This window comes from Branchiostoma lanceolatum, chromosome 4 (genome assembly GCF_035083965.1).
Source record: "Branchiostoma lanceolatum isolate klBraLanc5 chromosome 4, klBraLanc5.hap2, whole genome shotgun sequence".
NCBI lineage: Eukaryota > Metazoa > Chordata > Leptocardii > Amphioxiformes > Branchiostomatidae > Branchiostoma > Branchiostoma lanceolatum.
This window is the reverse complement of record NC_089725.1, coordinates 23,141,075-23,165,308: the sequence shown is the minus strand read 5'-3', so window position 1 is coordinate 23,165,308 and position 24,234 is coordinate 23,141,075. Positions and strand designations below refer to the sequence as shown.

The window sequence follows — 24,234 nt, the reverse complement described above, 5'->3', positions numbered from 1 at the left end:
GTTAGGTATTATATATATAGAACGATATATAACTGAAAGAGAGTTGACTCATTAAGTTCGCTCATTCTACAGGTACACGCCCTTAGCCTTATCTGCATTTTCCATCGAAACCTTGACAGGGTCATCGACCCCCTACAGGCCTAACCAAAAACAGCAGGCTCGGGAATTCAGGCCGAGTTACGTCGTCGCGACCTTGGTGGTAAAGGTTGAAATTATGCATGGGCGTGTGCGTGCAGTATGGCCAAGTATGACTGACTCTATGCGATATCAACTTCTCAAAGATCATACTCTGTGCATTACCCACATTACACTGTTCTACGTTGCCATTTATTCTTCTGTAATCCCGACGCAACCTTTCATGAATGTTACATGGCCCTTACCTCGCCGATCTCTGGCTGCGAATCAGGATCTATTATTATTTTGTTGAAGACATCATCATATAACTGTTGGACCAGGCGACATTTACTTGAAACCCAAGTCGAGTCACCCTACCACACAGAAAATGTACAAACTATAATAAGCATGAGGGTGCAGTCCTTATCAAATTCTGTGCTGTGAAGGACTATTTCGGGAACTGCCAACAAATTTAGAAGGCGGGCCGTATGGCTGTTGGTGGGATGGTCTGGCATGAGCTGAAAAGACCTGCTTCACTTTGAATCTCTTCTGAGAAAACAATGAGCTCGTTTGTCGTCAGAATTAATAACATACTCATTGTTTTACATGGGATCGAATCCGCCCGGCCCAACTGATATCGCCGGTCAAAATGTTGTATGTTGTACTAAGAGAAATAATCGATTATATTACGTCTGCCTCAGCTCAATGTTCACGATCGATTTTATTTACATTGGGGTATCAGCAATTGGTAGTAAGGGAGGCCGTTGTCGTCAATAGCGCGAGGAGTGCACGGTTGCTTTGCCGCAAACCGTTTGCAGAAAATGATGGCCAAAGCCGGGGACTGTACTTCGGTGGTCCTATCATTATCCTGTTTGCCTGGGAGGATCTAAGGTATGGAAGAAGGACAATGCTAGGGTTTTAGTTTGATTTAGCTTTAATGTGTTTCTCTCTTTAAACAAGAAGAATTAAGATGATGTTCGCACAGCTAACCCGTCATGACCATCATGTATTGTTTCTGCCGTTTCGAGCGCCAACCTTGAGTTTGGAAGCTGGCGCGTCCTCCAGGCTCGAATTCCGGCAGTAAACCTCTAAATCAGCCCAACAAAACCACCTTGACCTCACATTGTCCGGCATTGGGTATCCTGTCTCCATACTCTGGAATCAACTCATGGTTGTCGGTTCCGAGAGCCGTTGCTTGCGTGATATTGAATTTGATATCCATATTAGTTCAAACTTCTTTTAAACCACTTGTGTGCCGTAAAGTCGGGCGTGCAACATCAGGCTCTTTTGCACTTCGAAGTTGTCAAAACACTCACACGTAACCATAAACGTATATATGAGCTCGTAACATTGTTATCAAATGTGTCGGGTGCTCGAGGGTGACGTCATGAAGCGATAAAATGCAGTTAGTCTGAATGAGCGCAAGTCTTCAGGATCAGGAACGAAGTCAGACCAAGGATGGTCAGACTCAGTCTCTGTACATTTCGCTCTACAAGGTTGAGCCGTCGTTTCCATCTGCAAATTCTGGCATCAAAGCACAGAAAATATTATGTTACCGGTCACGGCATGAACATTCCAAATGGCTGTCAGTTTGGGTAGAGCTTTCACTTTAAAATCTGGCCACTGAGCTTATAGCGGCCATGTCATCAGTTTTCCTTTGAGTTTTGACGTTAAACACTTAACTTGAAATTGAGACTACATAACATTATAGATGTGTCCGGTCATTCTGGTAAATGTTTGAGACAGTTTGACCTTATTTTCAAACCTGAGCAGTTAGATAAGTTGTGTAGTATGATGGATCAATCGTCCGTTTTGTAACTGCGAACCATTTCACAATAAACACACTCTTGTTGACCTGAGCATGTTCACTGACTTGACAAATCATGAACCTTGACCTTGTCTCTCTTTGCTTAAGTGTCACCAAAGATTCGTTCATGATGGATAATCAATGAGGTTTAATTTTAAACCTCATTGGGATAACAAAGTACATGTACGCGCCGTACGTCATCAGCACCCACGGGCCTGTTTATGATTCTCTTGATCTTCCAACTTATTTTGTCGAATAAAATTTATTTTCGGAATCTAATTCTTTTCTAAATAAATCCCGACAATTGTTTATTTGGCAAAATAACTTTGTTCAACAATTTTAAGGGATCTATTTTCTAGATAAATGCCCAATAATTGTTTATTTGGCAAAATTTAAAGTTTGTTGCATTCGTTATGCCATTGATACAACTGTAAAAATAACAGCCAACCGCAGAAATCATGAATGGAAAAATGTATTTGTTACTATTTTGACATTCTGAAACCCTTGAACTTCGCCTTGCACGGTTGCGCAGTGGTTAGTTCCTGCTGATGCAGTGTTCAGGGTCCTGATCAACGCGCCGATTCTCCCCAGTCGGGCTGTGGGCTCTGGGTGGTCACGTGGGTCTGTTATTTCTTGGCGGGGTCATCCCGTCGCGCAGGACCGAGTAGCGCCGAGTCTCTTCCGCCGAACACCACGCTTGAGCCTGCCGTACCCTGGTCCCGAGCCGGTACGCGCTGGGCTGGCCAACCCTTACTTTGCCTGGTAGCTGAGGGTGTACGAAACAGTGCCCACCATGGCGGAGTACGAGTATGATTACGACCCGCAGCAGGATTACATGGGACAGGAGGACGAATGGGAGCGGGAAGGATTGCTCGACCCCGCCTGGGAGCGCCAACAGAGGAAGGTCGGTACTGGTCAAACCAACTCCGTCCGTAGGGGCAAAACATAGCTTTAGGCAAGCAAACGCCTACATCTAGTGGCCTTTTAGCTTATTTCGATGCTTGATTTTAATGTGTGCATTGGTCTGGAATTTTCCGTGTGTGCAACCGTTTGTAGTACTTTTGAATTTGAAAATCGAAGCGGCCAACATGGCTGAAAGTCAAACAACTTGGGTAGCGTGACTAAAAATAGTCGCATAGTTGGCTCCGAGAAACATTCGGCACGGTCAGCTCCAAATTAGGAAGTGCATAACATTGATAGAGCCTTGACTTGCCCCCTCGTATGTGCAGTATGTGCCTACAAATATACAATAGCGAAGCTTTCAGGTGAGAAAATGAGCAACAAGGGGTAAGGAAGGCGGTCATGAGTGCTCCCAAGCTGACGTCATCAACTGGTATGCCGAAAATGCGCCTCCCCTTCTTGGTATATCAACATAGTATGTACCAGAAAACTCAGCCAGATTTCATCCAAAGAACGCAAATTAGATAAACACATTTATGATGGTGATCCTTTGTACGGTATTAAACAATTAACGTAACTAGTTCTACATCTCCAGTTTCTGAAAAAGCATTGCTCAGCATGACCAAATCTTTGTAACGTATATGGACAAAACTTCTCAGATATGCTCTTTTATTAGCAATGGACAGACCCCATGTGAGTTCATAGGGAAATGGTGCCCTTAGTATACTGTGCCTCTTAAAATTGATGAGAATAGCCTGAGTTTCCTACAAGCTAGTTTTACTATTACGATCAGGGTTTTAGAGTGCCTATGTCAACATATTTTTGATTGGGTTTCATATTAAAAATAGAACAGGGTACAATATTACTCCAGTTGGGTGCACGCCACTGCTGAGTTGGGTCACCAAACCAGTGAGGGGAATCGAGCTCATACCAGTCCATTGTTTGTTCTAAACAAGACAGGCAAATCAAGAAGCACGTCTGATGGTTTGCCTGAAGAAATTATACCCCGTTTGAGGCGTGACCCACATCACTTTGCCAGCCAAGCATGTTTAAATTTTGGTGCAAGTTCCATGTTCGAATATTTACTAAGTACGTGGTGTCATTCCTGTGGAATGTTTGAGATGCGGTGAGGAGGAACTGCTGGCTTGGGAATCCAGCCTGTGTGGAGGGAAAGATGTTTGGATCTCCTCACGTTTAGGGGCTAGGAAGGGCAGCATGTGCCCTGCAGCTTGGTCTTGAGGCTTCCGGCACGGGATGGCCCTTGTAAGGAAACTCTGCAAGTGGTATTGAATTGCCCATCACCATAAATGGGCACCATCTCCAACCCATGTGTCCCCCAAGTATTTAAACCACACCAACCAAAGAACACTGCCAAAGAAATCAGTTGGAAACCAGCGAGGGCAACCTCTCTCACGTCCCTGTTTGAAAAAGAAAATCTTCCAGCATTGGCCCCATGAGGGAAACCTCGTCTGTCCCATATTTTTTTAATGATTACAAGGAACAAACAGTAAAATTCAAAAGAGGATGGGAAACCTTACGGTTTATTGACAACAACAAAGTAGCCTTTGTTTGAGGAGGAATTCACATTGCAATTTCCTGCTAGATGTGTTCTTTCCCCTTGTGGTAGTAAATCTGGTGAAAAAAGTACGAGTTCACATTCCCAGTTCACACGCAGTATCAGAAGTTGTTTCTCTGTTGTGCAGAGTGGCTTTACTTCAGCTAGGATGTTTGCCGTCTAGCGTGGGACACACCTTTGTGATTGGTGTATCGGGTGTCAAGAGCAGTCTTGGCAAAACCTGCACAGGTGATTCTGAAGAGGATAACCTTGAAGTACTTATCCACAACACCAAAGTATCAACTTGTTTTAAGCTTTTTATTTCTATCTGCTGAAGAAAACAGGAATTGCTCAGTCATGGGAAGGGAAATGCCACTGCAATGCCAATGAGAAATGCACTCACTTTCTGATGAGAGGCTACTTACTGTGCTGCATAGTAAATATTGACTTATTTTGGCCCCCTTTTGTAGTTTTGCATGTGATACCAGGCCAATGGTATGCTTGAGGGTGGGCTGAAAGAATCTCTGTGTTCTTGTGTTGGCTTTGGGAAGCTGTAACGCTAAGTGAAGCATGCCGAGGAGATAGAATGGGCCCACTGACAAGGAATTTCTTTGCAAAACAGTTGTGCAGTAAATTCCTGTCATTCATGGAGTATTAATTCTGCAGATGAGATATCCCACCTAACTTGCACATGTTTTCTCCAAAGTAAATCTTTGGGTGTAAAATTAAAGTTTACTGTTATAACTTATAATGTTAGGTCAGAAGAATCCTGTAGTAGTAGTGAAACATGAGACTGAACTAACAAGCTTAGGAGCAGGTCCCCTGGACACTTCTGCTGCACACTGCCTTGTAAAGGAAGGGGTGGGACCTGTCCAGTGTAGGAACTAGAGTAGCATTGAAAATTCGATATTGTGTTTTGGTTGGTCCAGAATGAGTGGCTCTGTAGATTATTAGCATTGTTTGACACCATCGCCTTTTGTTAGGTAACAACCTTGGAGAGATTCTTCATACCAAATCTTTAGGTATCCTTTCTTTGCTACAGGACAAACATGCAATGCTTGATGAGGTTTGCAAAGTATCCCTGTCTTCACATTTGTCACAGTACTGCAGCAGTAGCATTTAGCATGTAAGATTGGTTGGTATGGTCTACTATGCAGCACTGCATTTTCCCTGGCATAACAATGTGGGTGTGGCCCATTCCTATTGAAGAACAGAAGACACCATTGAATATTTACACAGATTGGAAATTAATGGCCATGATTGTATAGATAGTAGAACCTGTCTGGTGCCATTGTCCCTGCTGGTTTGAAAAGATACAGCTATGTGGTGATTGTTCTGCCATCATAATTTTTTCCCCATCTACAAATATGTGCATCTTGATTACCTCTTATCACCATATGGCAGGATAATCCACAAAAGGAAGACCGTAAAAGATGAATGAAAACTATGGAATAAATGGCCTGGCAAAACTGCCAGTATGTTGGGATTGGTTTAAAAGGAAGCTTTGATCTGTGAGTTCCTGCGTCTAAGGCTCCGTCTGCCAACTTCCAGTAAGAATAACGTGAGTAAGAATGTTAGATCAAACAGGAAATCATGATCAAAGTAAAAGTACTGAGTCATACTCACTCAGTCATAGGCCTGTGCATCTTTTCCATGCCCATATAAGGCATGATTGCCACCTCACCTGTGACAATAGTTCTAATCACTAGACTTGATGGCTTGTGTTACAGAAAGATCATATGTCGACCTGGTATTTCAGGGCCACAAAGAGAAACACAGCCAGATATTTCAGAACACTTTACCACTATTTCTAGTCAAGGAATTTGTGGATATTCAAAATAAGTGGAAGGTCTGTTTGCACTGACTCACCTAAAGAGCTGAGCCCATTTCCCATTCTTGGGCACCTAAAGAAGTTGGGTTGAGCTCTTGCAAATATTTTCTTGTGGAACTTAGATAGTGAATGTATGTAACAATGATGAGGGTGTTATGATAATGAGCTAAAACATACTTTAACCAAGGCCACTGTGCCAGTCAAGTGTGAAGCACAATTAGCATGTCACATTGAAGACCTGAATAATAATATTGATTAGTCATTAAGATATTACACTAAAAAGGCTGAGCTGCAGGGACATACATGTAATAGACAGAACATTTGTCACAATTAGTAATTACAATAGAAGATGACAACTTTTCTTTGGAATAGCAAAGTTTCAGTTTTTCTCAAGATCCCCCTCCAACCCAGAGTCTGGATATTCCAAGGCAAGGAACATTTCAAACCCAAGGTGACAGCTGGAATGTTGGTACAACTCCAAGAGTCATTGCCCGGTACCCCTTTTATTGCAAATGGCTGGGCTTCATTCAGCAGAAAGTTGGTTGAATGATATGAAATGCCCTTTCAACAGATGTGTTTTTAGATCAAAGATCTTGCTATGTTCCTGTATATTGTCAGAGAAACTGCACTGTCCAGACTGTCCATCAGATTTTACAAAAATAAGAAGCACTTGCACCTTATTCTAGATGGCTTATGTTGCATTTCACTCCTCGCACTTGGTTTACCAATTGGCCACGAACTGGAGGCATGACCCCCTCCCTATAATTACGTAGGTTATTTAAAATTTCTGTGTGCCCAAGTTAAGCTGGCAGTTCTTGGCACATAACTTGTTTTCTTTGATTGTATTTGAGATCTTACCCAAGGCAGATTCAAACTTTGGCCTTATTGAAAGAATTATCCCAATTGCTTCAAGATGGTTTGGGACCGGTCAAGTTCATTTCAGAGTTAACTTTGTTTGCTGTATTCTATCAGTATTATTAGTTTTGGGCTCATGTCAACACTGGTTAACTTGAATCAATATGGAGCTCTCCCCAAAACACTGCATAGACTGTTCCACTGTCTGCAATAGTATGACTTGACATTTGACATTCTTGACAACATACTTGAGAAATTGGAGGAGAGAAATTGGAGGATAAAGCTCATAAGACTCTAATGACACTTATTTGTGAACCAGGTGTTTATATCTTTTAATTCACGATGCATGTATCCAATTCATGATTATAGAAATTAAAGCTCATGTCCTTTGCAAACTTTGTGGTCATTGTGTTAAACTTTGTCCCTTTATAAACAAGTTTCCACTTGGTGTACAAAGGGGGAAATGTTTGCTAACCTTGTACAAATTTAGCATAGACATGAGCTCATATCAACTAACCTAAATACACACTGTTTACAAACTGCCAACACATGTAAAATGGTATTGCAAGCAAGGCCTGGCTATTTTGCATTTGGCGTACTAAGGGTGTTGTACGTTTATATGTGGAACTATTTGAGTATTTCAAATTCTTGTGTAAGATACACCCTCTTGCTGTAGACCTATTGGTGATATTTGATACCTATGAAGCCATGTCCTATTGCCCCTGTGTGATGGTATAACCCTATTGTATCTATTAATAGTATAGATGTGGTAGATAGAAATAAGAGGAGGGAGGGATGGGTCTGGGTATTTATGGTGAGGGAGAGTGGAAGGAAGTCTCTGGGTTCCTCCATGTGGGAAGTCGGCACCAAACAGCAGCAGGAAGGAAGCACACATGGTGCAAACAGACAGATAGGCAGGGCTGGCCTTGCGTCTTGTTGTTACATTTGTGTGTCTGAGCCAGTGCCGAAACACTGGAAAACAAAGTATCACTGCTACATCTGCACAGGCTTTGTTTTCAAAGGACAGTCTCAGCAGGCCCTCCGTTCTTGTGAGGGTGTTATCTGTGGACTGCAGGCCGGCCATGAGTTCATGGCCATTGTCAGGCTGTAGCAGGGGCAGCTTAGATCTAGCTTTACTTCCTTGTCTGCTTATCAGCACAAAGACAAGGAGGGGATGATCGGAAAAGTTTATTACAGGATGAAAGTGTCTGAAGAACTATGATCATCAGTTTTGAATTAACAACTTTGTAAAGACAGTATACCATTTTGCAGAGACTTGTTAGGTATGTCAAAGAACACAGTGTCTTTCACCTTCTAACCTTTGGACTATCTTTCTGAACTTTAATGTCATTGTTGCCATGAAAAATGTATCTATCCTGGGGCTGACTTGTGTTTATGCATGTACACATGAAGAGCAATGAATACAAGGGGGCGTGTTAGATTATTTACATCACTCCAAAGTTCAATCAAAGCTTCTAAAATTTTCTTTTGGGGGGGTGATATGGTATTATTATTTTTGGTATTACATGTCAGCGTTCGAAATACCCGTCTGCAATCTGCAAATTGCATAAAGATTTTCAAGATTGCAGAAGAAAAATTAAACAATCTGCAATTTTGCAGAAGAAGAAAAATAAGACTCGGGAATCATTGGCTCCCAATTCAGGAGATTAAGTAGACTTACTAGTACTAAGCAAACTAGCGGCGCTGTAAATAAACTGAAGCCCACAGCGCCGCGCAAGATGGCGGCGTTTCGGTGCGTTCCGACTGCCTGGTGCTACTTGAGGTCAGTTTTTTTCGGGGGGTTTCGACACTTTCCGTGAAAACTTCGGGGACGAATCATGTGAGAAAATGTCAAATTCGTGCATTTCCGTCAACCCTCGCAAATCTCCGCGGTCACGATCTCGGGGTCGGCAAAAGTCGGGAAAACAATTCCCGGATGTTTCTAGAGTGAGTATGTCGCAAGCATGCGATTTCGTCAGAGCCGAAACTCGGGGCATGGGCGCGACGACAGAAGGAACGAAACGGTGGCCACTACATTACCCCGTGGTCCTTGAAGTCCAGATGGCAGCGATGAAGTTGAGAACTACTCGGATAGATATTGAGCACCGCCTTGTGAGAAAAGGCGGAACATTTTCTCCTGTGCCGACACAGTGGGGAGGGGGGCACCCACGTGAAAAACTAACATCGCCGAGCCGTCTCTGGAGTCTTCCCGAATGTCCGAAGTCGGAGTCCGATGTTTGAAACCGATATCAATGTTTCAGATTTATACAAAAAACTACACAGAGGCCAAGGTTTGCGCAAAGGCATTTTATTTTGAATTTTACATTTTTTTCTCGGTTTTTGTCATGTTTTCTGTGGGCCGTGGCTGTGTCACAGGTCGTGCGATCTTATTTATCAATAGCATCAGGACACGTATTTTTAGCAAGAATATAATTCCCTTGTCCTCCTTATCAGGGAGGCTGTTGAATTTGTTTTTAATTTTGATACACATACTGAAATGATCAAACGAATATTTGATTTGATTGATATTGAATAAATATACTTTTGCTGTTGCAATTTTCGCTATTAATTTGAACATTTTTCACACACATGCATGTTATTCCTCTTAAAAACTTTGCTAGTGATAATCAAAGATAGAGTTAGAGAATAAAGAATTACAGCAATGTTGCAAAGCTCTAGATATAATGTAAGTAAGTAGGCATTATTAAGTTGAGAAGGTTGTAGTATGGAGGCATGTGTATTTGCAGAAAATATTTTCAAATTGCAGAAAAAATTTTTGACATTCTGCAATATTGCAGAACACTGAAAAAAAGTATTTCTACCACTGCATGTAGTCCTAATATGTTGGTTTAGAAGGGGGAGGGTCCTGAGAAGCTGTTTCTTTTGCACACATTTTAATGAAGTTGTTATTGTATGCCTTTCAAAATGTTCCTACCAATGTCAAATTACATAGATACATGGATTGCATCTTGGTGGACCTTGTTAACACCTTTTTCTGTATCAAAACTTACTTTTAAGATATTTTTCTTATTATAATAGTACTCATAATCCAGTAGCAAAACTCTGGCTTGATTGATGATCAAGTTGGATGTATGAAAAAAGCAAGCAAGATTCCTGATTGAGCATAACTTTCGCTCCAACCATTCAAAATTGATGGCTCATAACAGCAGGAAGTACTGCAAAATGCTATAACTGACAAGGTCAAAAACCCCACTTAGACCCCGTTCACACTCATTTTTTTCAATCGCGATTGAAGTATAATCGCGATTGAATCGATCCGATCGCGATTGATTTTTTCAGTGTGAACGCTCCCAATCGCGATTGGAACGATCCAAAACGATCCAATCGCGATTGGATTGTAACTACCTCCGGAGGTAGTTTGATTGGATTAATCGCGATCGGATCCAATCCAATCCTATCAAATTTTGAGTGTGAACACAACTACGATTCATTCCATCGCGATCGGCGGAGATTTCGGCTGGTTCCGGGGGTGGGAGGTCATACATGCGGGTACGTGGGGTCATAGTTCGCATCGCGCGGGAAAACAAACCCAATCCGCACGTCAGATCGCTCTTTTACAACAACAACAACTTTTCATCGTCAACAATGCCCAAGAAGAAGAATAAAACTCCGTCAGTAACTTCAGCTGGTGGCAGATGGCGCGACGAGGAGACCAGGGTCCTCATCGCAATCTGGGGGAGAGAGGAGGTGCAGGCCAAACTGGGGAAATGTCACCGAAAGAGGGACATTTACCGCACCAAGTGACAATGTCTAGCGGAAAAATAGACACAAAACAAGGACAACAAGGACAACAACAACATTTACCAGATGATCGCCGATAGCATGCTTCAATCGTGCTTCAATCGCGATCGGATCACGGCATACTTTAATCCACTTGGCGAAAAGCAGTGTGAACGCAAAAGTTTCTTTGCGTTCAATCGCGATCGGATCGAACAATCGCGATTATACTTCAATCGCGATTGAAAAAAATGAGTGTGAACGGGGTCTTAGTAGAGGGAAAGCACAGTTGTAAGGTAACATGTTTGATAAAGCTTCTGGTTTGGAAAGTGACACAAGTGTATTGAAGATTTGAAGAAACCAGATACCACCAGGTAGTAATTGATGCAGTGTAAAGTAAGCTTTCCTAAATGAGGAAGGTGTAAAAGATAGCATAATGATGTGGGAGATGCTTGTTTTGTAATCATGCTGGAAGGAAACAGGTGTGAATAGTTAATCTGGATGACAACTGTAGTGTAAATATGGTAAAGGGAATTACAGTCAAACCTGCCTAGGCGACCACCTTTTCAACGCGACCACCTGGCCATGGCGACCGCTTTTTCTCGGTCCCGAAAATTTTCCCCGTAGGCACAAGCATTAAGCTGCCTGCCCAAGGCGACCACCTGTCCAACGCGACCGCGACCGCCACGAATCGGGACCGCAAAGAGCACAATCCCTGCCCATGGCGGCCGCCTAATTTTAAAAATAAAAAGGGCACTGCGATGATCGAGGCAACCATTGTTTTGTAGTCAAAATTATGACAAAAATTTGTACACGATGTAGCGGTATACAATTATTACGACGATAACGGAAAATGTAATTTTTGTACGATCTTTCTGTCAATGAGAATTGAACCTGGTGGGGGTCATGTTGTCTAAATTCACATAATTTTCCATCCATTTACGTACTGTATTGAAAACCTCGACCTGGAAACATGTGAGTGGAATACTCTTCATGGCGACCACCTGTCCATCGCGACCGTTTTTGCTCGGTCCGCCGGGTGGTCGCCTTGGGCAGGTTTGACTGTAGATCATGTTATGAACACGAAACTGTGGGTGCAGCTCATGAAAGTGTACTTTTCCCCCTTTTCAGTATTTTTTTGCCATACGATTTTCAAAATTTCCTGTTTTCAGTGGAGAACCATTAGTTAGTTTTGGGTCCAAAGTTACCTCCTTAACCATCGGTTTAGAAAATACCAGTCTTTACACCTTGCCATTTAGTAATGATGTACCAAATTTATCAAATTGAATATTAAAGTTACACAAAAATCACTTATTTACACATTGAGTTGTCCCTCTGCTATAAATTCTGTGAAAATGGAAGTGAAGCCTGTCCAGGGCCATGGCTGTTTGTGTGTGTAGCGGCCCTGGTAAGGTATGTGATGGTCTATGTCTTTACTGACAGCCATTGTCTGTTCCCCATCCCTGGCATATTTGCTCTGCCAGCCAGCCTTGGCAGCATGGCGTGACATGCTCGGTGCGGCTTGCCAAGCGCCATACTTGGTCCAGGATTGTCGGCTGTGGGGGAAATAGATGGGATGCCAGTCTCCCTGTGATACTTGACAAAGTCTGACCGGTACCTGCCCTTCCTACATCTTGTGTATGTGTAAAAGTGCCAGCCGTCAGTGTGTGTACTTTCAGAGGTGTGTCTATGCCTGGGCTGAAAATTCCAGGCTTTGCACCGTTATGAAAACATCACGCCAGCCTACCTGGGCTGTGAAACCATGGGTGGATTCCAGAGAAAGACTATTAGTATAAATCTTCTGTTGAAAGCTACCTGCATGCACAGGTTAATCAGGAGCTTACAGGGCCACCTCATTTATAAACAAAAGACTTGGTTATCTCTTGACTGTTGACTGTAACAGAAAAACTTATAAACAATTGTATTACTGTGGTATCCAGGTAAGCCCATCTTTGCCTGCTCCGTTGCCAAGACACAGAGAGGGTTTTGTCAGTCCATAGGGGTAGGAAGCCACCCGAGTTGCACAGAGGAAGTAGTAAAATAAAGGTTTAGGTGGGAAGGGAAGATGCTAAGGTTTGTTTTTGTTGTTCCCCCTCCATGCCTCCCTATGCCTCTCCCTACAATGCCAGGTTCATTTATTTGTCTCTGCACTTGACTCAGTAGCTTTTTTAGGAGCTGTATTTTCTATGGTACTTAACATTGCACACTAGAGCACCTCATGAGACTGAGAAAAGTGTTTTTGAACCAATTCATCACTGACATCCACATGTAGTGTGGCTGAAGAAAACTACTTCTATATGTCTGGTAGTATCGTCAGGTAATGACTGAATAGTTGTTATAAATGACAACCGGATTCAAAGTATTACATTGCTGTTTGTAGTTCGCACTGCCACACCCCCACTGTTGGAGAGAGTGCTTGCTGATAATTCAGTAGTGTTATATTTGCAGTAGCTCACCTTGTTGGTAGGCGGGCGGGGCCAAGCAAACATGCCAGATGAGATCAGGTGACTTCAAAGTGTGCCAGTCCAAATTTACAACCCTTTACAGGGGTGGAATTGTTCACCTGACCTGAAGGTGTGTCAGTCTGAAGTTCAGTCTCAGCACGTTCATACTGTGTCTCTTTGTTTGGAATATCAATGTTACTACCTATTTTTACTTATCTCAGGCTTGATAAAATGACCATGTCTACAGATAGCTGCTTTGCATAGCCAAGTGATAAAGGAATCCAACCTCCTGCATCCATATCCAAATGGAATTAGTCATGCTCAATATCTAATTAGGATAGGAACCCAAGTAACAGTGGTGTTTCAAAATACACTTACATGTACCCATCTGTAGGAAGGCCATTTATTTCAATTATTTGTCGGTACTTTCACTCTGGACTACTGGAAGGCAGCCATTATGTCCCTTCATATTTAAGATAGAAGTCAATATCACCCTAGTTTGTGGATATTCCTTAGACTACCAGAAACAAAGGATTCAAAGTATCAAATTTAAGTTCTTCTACATCAAACCCCCAGCTTTGTTTGGTTGCCAGTAGGAGCGGTACATGTTTTACGTCATGTTTTCACACCTCAACTGTTGAGAATCAACCATGTCATTTCTTAGAAGTTTGATTTCACTTTTATATTGGTACCAGATAGTGGTGTGGATCTAAACCCGAGTTTAGGTTTAGGTTCGGACTCGAGTCCAGAGGTTTAGGTTCAGGTCCGGACTTAAAAGTCCGGACCTGAACAATAATTTTGGAATATTTTTTCGTGTTACATGTAAAATTGCATATTGGCAGATATTTTACACGTAATTTGAAAACTATATATACGGAATTATATACAGTCAGTAACTAACACAAAAGTTCAGTTATAAACACAAAAACAGCAATGTTTTAATATTTTTCTAGTGCAAATTTCACGATTTAAGGAAGGTTTAAGATGGTTTGAAACAAAAAGGAGTGTATGAGTGAGAGAATTTTTTTTCAAGTCCGGACTTGTTTCCAGACGTTTAGGTTTTTTTGGACTTGAACCTAAACGTTTTACAAGTCCGAAACCGGTCCGGCCGGACCGATCCGCACCACTAGTACCAGATAAGTCAGCAGAGAGGTTAGACCTTTCTGTAAATGTCACATACAGTACAGATCTCGTTTAACTTCCCTTCCCACGCGGTTCACACGCGTTTAAAACGCGTTTCCACCGCGGTTCAAAAGCGGTTAAAACGCGTTCCCACCGCGGTTAAAAGCCGGTTCAAACGCGTTTCCACCGCGGTTAAAAGCCGGTTCAAACGCGTTCCAACCGCGGTTGAAAGTCGGGGCAATCGCGTCGCTGGCTATCTAATTAAAAATCTCGTGCGAACGGCATTGTCCGGTACACGCGTACACTCCATTCATATCAAACTTGATTGACGTCTGGCTTGGAAACCCTGCCGGGAGAAATAATTATCTTACAAACTCCCCTGCTCTCTTGCTTTCCGACAAGCGCCGGGCGGGGAGATCTCCTTGCCGCCATGCCAGCGCGTTGCTGTAGGCAGGCGCGGCAGTGGCGGTTGCTATGTGCTGATGGACAGAGCGGCGCTCTTTGATGTGTGCTGAGTTCGTGACATATCGTCACAGTTTGCCGCGGGAAAAAGACACAGGGAAAGCATTGGAATGGGATTTTTTTCTCGGTACTACTAAAAATTGGGGGAACATTTTGCGATCAGATTAAAGGCATTTCCAAGCACGAAACGTCAAGAAAATAAAGGAGGTAACGCGGCAAGACCGCGACGCTATTTTCACCCATCCACACGCTTCAATCCCAACGTGTTAATTAATAACAAGGCGCTGCACGCCGCGTTAGAAAATTATATATCGGCATCATAAAGATCATTGTTTACTTTACTTTACCCACTCGTACTACATGTACATGAATACGGTATGTCCCAACAGAATTGATTCTGTACAGAAGACTTGTTCACAATCGGCAATCCTGGTGTATTTTGTTGGGACGCTTTCGTCAAACAGCCGGAAGACTTGTGAATTTGCCTATCCTCGTTTCACGTTCGCTTATGCTCGTTGTCCGTCGTCAGCAAATGAGACTGTTTCGTGTGCTCACGAGGTATCACTACTTTCGTCGGCAAAGGTCGGTGACATATTTGCTTACGAGGAGGAAAGACGACAGGAATATTTATCGTGAAAAGTAACATGATTGTTGGGAAAACATCACGTAATAATAATATTCTTTTTGCCACTCAGTCGGTAGATAAAGTGTTGTTCAGAAAATTTTATTCCAGAAATAAAGTAAAATCGATGCTTTTGTAAATCTTCATATCAACATTAGTTTATCTAGATATTTCCAAACTTTACACAACACGGCACGGGAGATCATTTCTGCTCAGACTCTCAGGCGCGCCACTCCTGTCAAAATTGATTGATGATCTCTCTCTTTGTCGCCGGCCTGGCATATGATCAGAGGCGGGCGGTGGACAGTGCGCGGGAAACTTGTGTAGCGAAGTTGTTCCAGAAGAATTCTCACACTGAAGGGTACACTTTAATATGAATCCGACCACAGACAGCAATGGTAGACGGGTTCGACACAAAACACCCGGTCTACGATCTTATTCTAACTGGCGATTGAAATGTGCTACCTAGGACTAGTAGGAGTTTTTTTTCTAAACTTGCTTGGTGCTACGAAGTTTGGTCGAAACGCTAGGAAAAGACGTTATGTACATCTACGCGGGGAAGTGTGCTCGGTAGGCTACCACTTCTATATGATGACGTCTTTGGTTCTACTAGCTAAATTTCCCCGCCAAATTATTCCCTTTTGGTCAGAAGTCTGTTGGTGACGGGCAAACTTGCTCATTTTGAAAAATGATTAATTTTGTTTGTCCTTTTTTTCCACACACAGGTAGAGCATGCTTCAGTGGCTTAAAGAGTCCAAGGACGAATGCTACCACTACCAGCCGTTTTGTTCTAAAGTGCGCGCACAAGCGTGCGTGTGTCCTGTTGACGATATTTTATTTACCCTAGATCTAACACAACGTTCGAATCTTTCGGTTTCTACTAACATGCGTTTTATGTATAAAACAAGGGATGAAGTTTGACTATAGTATGTGACATAGATTTCGCACTGCTCATAAAATCAGGTAAATCAATGATTATTTAACCTCCTTGATTACATATTCCGTGTTCGTTTCACTCTTTTTTTATCAGTGCAATTGCGCAAGAAAACCAATGCTTGAGGGGTGTGTTGAAGTAATTTTTTCTCACATTTATTACTTACCGTTCAAAATTTTACACGAGACTCCATCAGCCCAGACTTGTGGTAAAGCTTTTCCCAAACATTACGTTGAACTTGAAATACTAGTACAGTACATTCTATTTGAGTAAGTTTCTGTTCTGGAAATGTAAATCCCAGCGCTACTAGTACTATCCCTGTAAATCTGCACGGTTTCAAATCAGTTTAGATTGGCAAATCAATGTTTAATTAGAATTACTATTGCAAAGCAGTGATAATTTGGATGGTGTGGTTTATTTTAGCCAAACTCACGGGGAAATTCTGGTTTTCCTCCTTTCCTCACGAAACAAACAAGCGATTGGAATACACATCTCAAAGCCTGTTCCTTTGCGATGTCACGTCGCAGAGTAAACAAAAGCATTGTCTAGACAGCTACAGGAGTACAAGCGTCACTGGTGGGTTCTAATGTTTCGCACTTCATGTGACGCGGCAAGACAGTACCATTTACGTTTGTAACAACCAAAAGTACATTCCCTATCACTAATCATCACCCTTACTTGAGCCTTTGGGCCTAACTCGTGTTGTATTTCAATCTTTGTTGCATAGTATTACTATTAGCCAGTGACTACTAGCAATGAATACAATTTTTCCCATTATTAGCGCCTGGTAACTTACCTTGTGTTATGTGTATGCATGCCGAAATTGACTGTCGGGGCCAGAGGGATCCGGAAGAGCTTCCCACGGTGTCTTTCTTATGCTGAGACCTCTTCCCTATGAATTCCTTGTTCTGACGAAGTTTTGTCCTGGTTTGCGTTGCGTTTTAAACTTACCTTCTACTAACTCAAGCTGTCACGGTTCTGTTTGAATCACACATGTTGCGTCAGGACTTACCTTTCAATAAACGTTTGACACTTGAGGAACTAAATATGGTTTTAGTATTGGAAGAAATGGTATATAACGAATCTAATAATTCTGTACAAGGAGAAAAAGTATTTGCAACAACGACGTCTGCCGCTAAGACATGAATCAGACAGAAATAGTAGATTTTTAAACTCCTTTCTTTCACATCATTACGTCTTTCTCTTTCAATTTGGTAATACGAACTTTCTCATCATTCCCAAGCGCATTGTTCTTTAGCCTGGATGTCAGACCCCCAAAATATCTATCGTGTGGAGATGTCAGAGTTTGGGGGTCTGGCATCCAGGCTAATTTTCACGAGAGTTTCAGTGTTGTGTTTGCGTTCAGTTTAACAGTCACACTGAATGTTATCCTTTCAAAAGTTGCGTATTTATTGAAGGTTGTGTTGGCGCTGGTACGTTGCATAACTAACAATACTTATACTACTTACCATTTCTAACATACATTTTCACGTTACTACGACTGTTATGCGCTGTTGTTTACGAACAACACATTCATATACTACGTCACACGACTCATACAAAAGGTAAGTTAGTTATCGATCCTCTTTCGGCAGCCACTACATCTTGCCTGAGCCGACATCGTCTATTACAAATTTGGTAATACGGTAGGTGTCAGATATGAAAAAAATCGCTATATTTTGAGACACGTCTGAAAACATTTCCGTATTCTCCGATCGTACAAAACGTAGATCTACGGACAAGAACAAGTAGGAAAGTGGGAAAACGCATCGTACGGGGTTCATGCAATTCATAATTTAGTCATATGTCAGATCGGCATGACTTTTATTCTCATTTTATTAATTACTAAAGAAACACAATTTTTACGGAATTCTGCATACGAGTTTTAAGGAATACATTAATTTCTCGTAATTCTGCACTCGAGTAAGTTTTACGGAATACATACGATCCTTACTATTAGTAAAACTCCGTATAAATTCCGTAAAATTCGTATGCTATGAATTCCGTTAAATTTACGTATTCCGTATAATTCTTACGAACACTCCTGTGAGAATACGACCAGCGACATTGTCATTGTCGTCAAACACGAAGATGCCGACACGTATATGGCCAATCACTCCTAGAACTGTTTATGACACAAACGATATTATACCAACAATATATCATCACATGTCAAACATAAAGTGGGGGACAAAAATCCGTGCAGAATGTTGCAACAATCAACGCGGTCCTTCTTTGACACCATGCCATCAAAGAAGCCGCGCGTCGCTTCGCACATGTCAATCAAATTGACACAAGCGGCTCGATCGCCGAAACTGCAAATTCACAGGGTTCAATTCTTGCTAAAATTCACCAAGGGCACTATATATGTGTACTTGGCTTCACCAAGGAGGTTTCAATCTTGACGAAACCTCCGTGGTTTCAAGGAGTGAGCTCAGATTTCATTTTTCGCCAGGCGAGTTTTTTTTGACCAGCGATTGGATGAATCTAGGTCAAAATTTGCATACGCAGGTTACGCGGGTTTATTTTCTTATCCCGAAAGTACGCTGCGATATAGCGCGGCTCTCGCAAAAATCGTACACAGAAAAGAATACACTATGACTTATGTAATTCTTTTTGTGGCCAGATGCTTTCAAAATAGACACAGGACTAGTATTTCTCGCCCTGCCGCCTGGTGGTGTAACAATGGACGTAAATAATCTTACTATTATTACGTTGTTATTAGAAGTACATTCGTCTGCGATATGTCGTCGATTGTTTCAAATGTCAACGAATAGATAGTTCGCTAGATTTATGTGCAGATGATTTTAAGTGACTTTAAGAGCAAAGCCGTAAGCCTCCTTTGCAGGTCTTCTGCAGAAGATCTGCCATCTGGGCGGCGCCGGCGTTAATTTTGGGGGGCGCTGAATCGCGATTTTCAACATATTGCGACCGGGTTCTTTTGCTGAAGAGATTGTCTCAGGACTGATACATCTGCCAGAAAAAAACGAAAAACTTGAACTGTTTTCTTCAAAATAACTTTATTGTTGCAATGTACATGAATTTTCGCAAGTTGTGCGTGAGTGTCATTGAAGTTGAATGAAAAATGACAACGCTTACAGCGTCGAGAAGTGACAACCCTCGCGCGCTCCATGGCCTGCCATTTCTAACTGGAGTACTATAACGTTACACTCCGTAATAAGGAAGGCCGTCGGTATTACCAACCTCCTTGGTATTACACACTCCGTATAAGGAAGGCCGTCGGCCTTTCCGGCCGCGGACGTGTCTTGAAAACTTCAAAGGCCCGCCACACGCGTATGAGCTCCGCCCAGCTCCAACTTGCATGCATAATCACACGAGATAACACGCGCTTCACGACGCGTGTTACACGGCTTTCCACCGCGTTTGCACCGCGTTTCCACCGCGGTTCAACCGAGAATCCCCCGCGTTTCCACCGCGGTTCAACCGAGAATCCCCCGCGTTTCCACCGCGTTTCCACCGCGGTTCCACCGCGTTTCCACCGCGTCTGGATGGGAAGTTAAACGAGATCTGTACTGTATATCAGTGACAGAGAAGCCTTAGATACAGATAGGTTCCAGCTTCTCAAGGAGATATAAGAGAAGGAATGCTGATCCTTGGCACATCTTGAAGACATCAGTTTTTACTTCTTTAAGTAATTTCATGGTACCAAGGTGGGGTGAACCTGTCTGATGTGTGAATGGATGCAGTGTTTCAGCAGCAGTGGGAGGGGGGCAATGTTTACCCCAAGCAGAAAGCATATCCACCCCCAGTGTGACATCCATGACCCAACTGTCTTATTGAGGCTCAACCAAATAAATGTCTTGTTACTGGCTTCTATAGTGTAAAAGAGTGCTCAAAACGAAAGCCCATGCTAGTTCAGTGACAATGTCGTTGGCAAACAACTGATTTTTACAGAGATACAGCATTGTCTTGGATAAAGCTATTTGATTCAAAGTCTAATTAGACATTGATGTTTCAGGCTCATAGCAAAATCTATTGTAACAGTGGTGTTATTTTTTTATAAGGGTGCAGAATCATACAGCTATGATTGGTGGCCGTTTCGCATAATGATAATGCATGTTCAGCCAGGTAAAACACAGGGAGAAATTTTGAATGCTTGAGTGCTTTTGCATTCTACAACAGAGAAGACTGAAGTAGAATCCAAGCATGGAGCTAGATTACCAAAGGCCTACCCTTGACCTGGGCTGAACTTTGAAAACCTGCAGTTCTGCATGAGAAGATTGCAGATTGCATGTCCCTGAAATGGGTTTATTGCGATGGAAAAAGTATGGCAAGCACACAATCTGTTGAAGGTCACATCCAACACGTCTTCAATATTACATGAAAGCTATATATATTCAGTTAAACTGTATGGTATTGGCACACGCAATATGAAAGTTTATCTCAGCTTTCCGTTGTGAAATGAGGATTGACTACTGTAAATGCATAAATGTTCGCAGTGGTTTTATGTTCACTGTTTTCGCGGTGAACTCTTCAATGCAAACTTATAACCGCCACAAAACTTTTTGCCCACCTATTACTGTAGCGGTACTATTGTTTCAAACACGAACTAAAGATCACCGTGAACACTCCATTTTCTCCCTACCACAAAATAAAGTTCATGCGAACTTAAATGCATTTACAGTACCTAACCAAACCTCATCCTTGAACTTGGCTTAGTTGAGCCTGGGAAAACCTCCCTAAAATCACCCAATATGACCCTTGAGAAAAGTATATGCTCCAAGGAAATCCTAAAAGGAAACTGAGTTAATGGAGTCATCAACTGTGCCTGACATTGGTAATCACAGGCAGCTACCAGCTCATTTTCTGTCAGTCACCTCCTGTCGGCACAGTGACACCTCCATCTGCTGTTCTCCACTGGGAGGCTTTTCCATCTTGGCAAGTTCATTCTGACTGTAAACTAAAGTGCTCACACTTGGGGGTCCATTTTTGATGGTTACCCTGGTGGTTGCAATAAAACTGGCAAACACCTAAATTTCCAGAACGTGATAGTTTCCATAAAACTGGCAAACAGCTAAATTCTCAAAACATGCCTTCATAACAGTGGACCTTGATTTCTTTGTCACCTGCTAGATTGAAAATATCGCAACATACTCCAAATACTTACCGATTGCAGATGGGCATTTTAATTTTGGGTCCTTGTTCAATGGTTATGTACCTATTTAGATCCCATGCCCTGTAGTATGATTTTTAAAAGGAGCATTCATTTTCTGCCAGGTGTTTTTAATGTTTTTCTTAATTAAATCACATATGCAACATTGTAGGGATAGGGTTACATGTAATTGATGATGGTAATCACATTTCTGAGGGTCCATATTGAATCAGTGATGTATCAATTGATTTTGTATCTTACCTGTAGATCTAAGGTTACAACCATTTATTTTTTACCAGTTATGTTCTGGTTCCGTCTCAGTCTTAATGTTATACAGTGTGATATAGGTCACCAGTTTTACATTAGCCGAGCCTCCATTGCACCTTATGGTCCTGTGAACCAGTGCACCAGTTACATTTGCACCTATGAATAAACAAGACGGGCAGGAATCCTGCTGTTCATTCTGTTGCGTTGATACTGAGCGGATGTTGGCGGGGCCACTTGGTCATTAGAATACTGATTGTCTGAACAGAAGAAAAATCAAACACGGCAACCTGAATAACGAAATGAAAATTATAGCCCTCTACTTGTATTTTGTTTTGTAGTTCCAGCTCTGGTCAACTAGAAAGGAATTAGTATCATGTAGGCTACGCTCAGAGTCATATAGACTCCTAATAGAGCAATCTATTCTACCAGCGTTTCCTTAGACGGTGCTATTGATTAAGGATGTATTGATTTTTTCCCTGTGGTCTTGGTGGACTTTGTAGAGGGCCATTACTGGGTTTCTGTGGAGGCCTGTAGAATCCTGATCCTTCTCTCGCACATTCTGAACTATTATTTTGCTGTGGTCTATGTTGGACAACTTGTACAAATAGCAAAGTGTGCTTTCCGGCAAAGTGCAGTATCAGAGCTCAGAGGCATTTCTTGGATTTCTGGGTGATTTGGTCACTGGAAAATTTGTCTGTGAAGTCAGGCTTTCTTCAGGACACTTTATAACTAATGTATGTTGTGCACACTATATCAAAATAAGATAGTAGTGTTGACTAAACAACTTGGAAAATAGACTTGATTGTTTAAATGAAATACATTGCAGTATACCTATTGAAAATAGAACGAGGTGGCAAAACATGTGTAGACACACAGCAGTCTGAGACAAAGGGACCTATAGGCTATACATAATTTATATGAAATGAAAACATATAGGTGATTCCAAGAAAGAGGGCACCATGCTTACAGAAATGTCTCTAGGACATTGCCTTTATCAAATTGTAATATTGTAGTCTCTTCAGTATTAGGAAGGACTTGGTAGTTGATTATTAACCTTTTTCTTATACGTAATTGTATTTGCCGACTTCTCTTAAAATTAAACCAGAGTTCCCACAGATGTTCTTTGACAAAAAACATGCATCAATAAAAGCTTTACTGCTAGAAATATATTTGAAGCTGGTAAGGTGCTGGTTGTTATCAAATATTGCTTTTGTCTATTGCATGTCTCATGGGAAGCAGTCAAGGCTCTTAAGAGTTTGCTTGAGTTGTAGCAGGTCACCTTCTGCTATATGTACCATTGTCACTTCTTGTGGTGCTCAGAAATTACACACCTTATGTAATGCCTTTTGACATGATAAAGGTGAATAATAGACAAGGATTTTATATTTGTTAGGAAATCTATCACCACGCCATATTAGATTGTGCTTTGTTGAAGTACAAACATTATTTCAGATGCAGGAACCATCATTCCAAGAATATATGATCATGTCTATATTGTATCTACTGAACCACATTTCCACAAAGGCTTAGGCTATCCGCGAAGAAACTCCTAGTGGGCTTCTGACTCAAGGATATTTCAAAGTCACCATTAGTTATCATTTTCTCAGGTAGATGTTTGTTTGAAATGGAAATGTCACGTTTTATGACACACTCTTCTGTATGAAGATGACTTTGAAAAATAGTTAAATTGTCTAAATGTCACAAAACAACTAAGATTTATGAAGCAGAAGTTGGAATAGTTTTTGTACAATAATATTAATAGGTGTGGAAATAAAGTAATACTATAAATACTATGTAGTTTCATCTGAAAGTTGTATCCGATAAAATGTTCATCATCTTATTGTTTGAAGTACGCATGCAGTTTGTGTGAATATTACATTGTGTTCACTTCTGTGTTTCCTGTCTTGCAGACATTCACAGCCTGGTGTAACTCCCACCTGAGAAAAGCTGGCACTCAAATCGAGTTCATCGAGGAGGACTTCAGGAATGGGCTGAAACTGATGCTTCTTCTGGAGGTGATCTCCGGCGAGCGCCTCCCCAAGCCAGACCGGGGCAAGCTGAGGTTCCATCAAATTGCCAATGTCAACAAGGCCCTGGACTTCATCGCCAGCAAGGGTGTGAAGCTGGTCTCCATTGGTGCTGAAGGTGCGGTACCATGCTTCCTCTTTCTCTTGTGTTTGTAAATATACAGATAGATAGTTAGTTATAACAATGTGCAACAGAGTTGTAAACCAAGTTACTCCATGTTATCAACTTCCAACATCCTTATTTTCACCCTGCCAATTTTCCCCCTCTTGAAATTCAGTTAAGGTTAGCCAGCCAATCTTTATTAAATTTACTTCTTCAAGGCTCTAGGGCATGGATTATTGATATCTTTATGAGAAGAGATTGCAAAAAAGGACCAGCTGCCAGCAGAGAAGTTGATTGAGAAGAAAGTTGTGATAAGGAATATGTTTACAGTATTGTAATG

The 24,234-nt window shown here is 41.8% G+C and overlaps 1 protein-coding gene across 7 annotated transcripts in view; it reads left to right on the top strand.

The window, feature by feature from the left end:
• The first annotated feature begins 2,504 nt into the window (after positions 1-2,504).
• LOC136433443 (alpha-actinin-like) overlaps positions 2,505-24,234 on the top strand; it is a 40,322-nt gene continuing 18,592 nt past the window's right edge. For 5 of the 7 annotated variants that reach the window (XM_066425662.1, XM_066425661.1, XM_066425660.1 and 2 more), the window contains exons 1-2: positions 2,506-2,825; positions 23,675-23,909. In XM_066425662.1, coding sequence (XP_066281759.1) covers positions 2,715-2,825; positions 23,675-23,909 — 346 coding nt within the window. In that variant the 5' untranslated portion in view covers positions 2,506-2,714. Of the gene's footprint in view, positions 2,826-23,674; positions 23,910-24,234 lie in introns of all 7 variants that reach the window. The other 2 variants (XM_066425665.1, XM_066425664.1) reach the window with 1 other exon arrangement.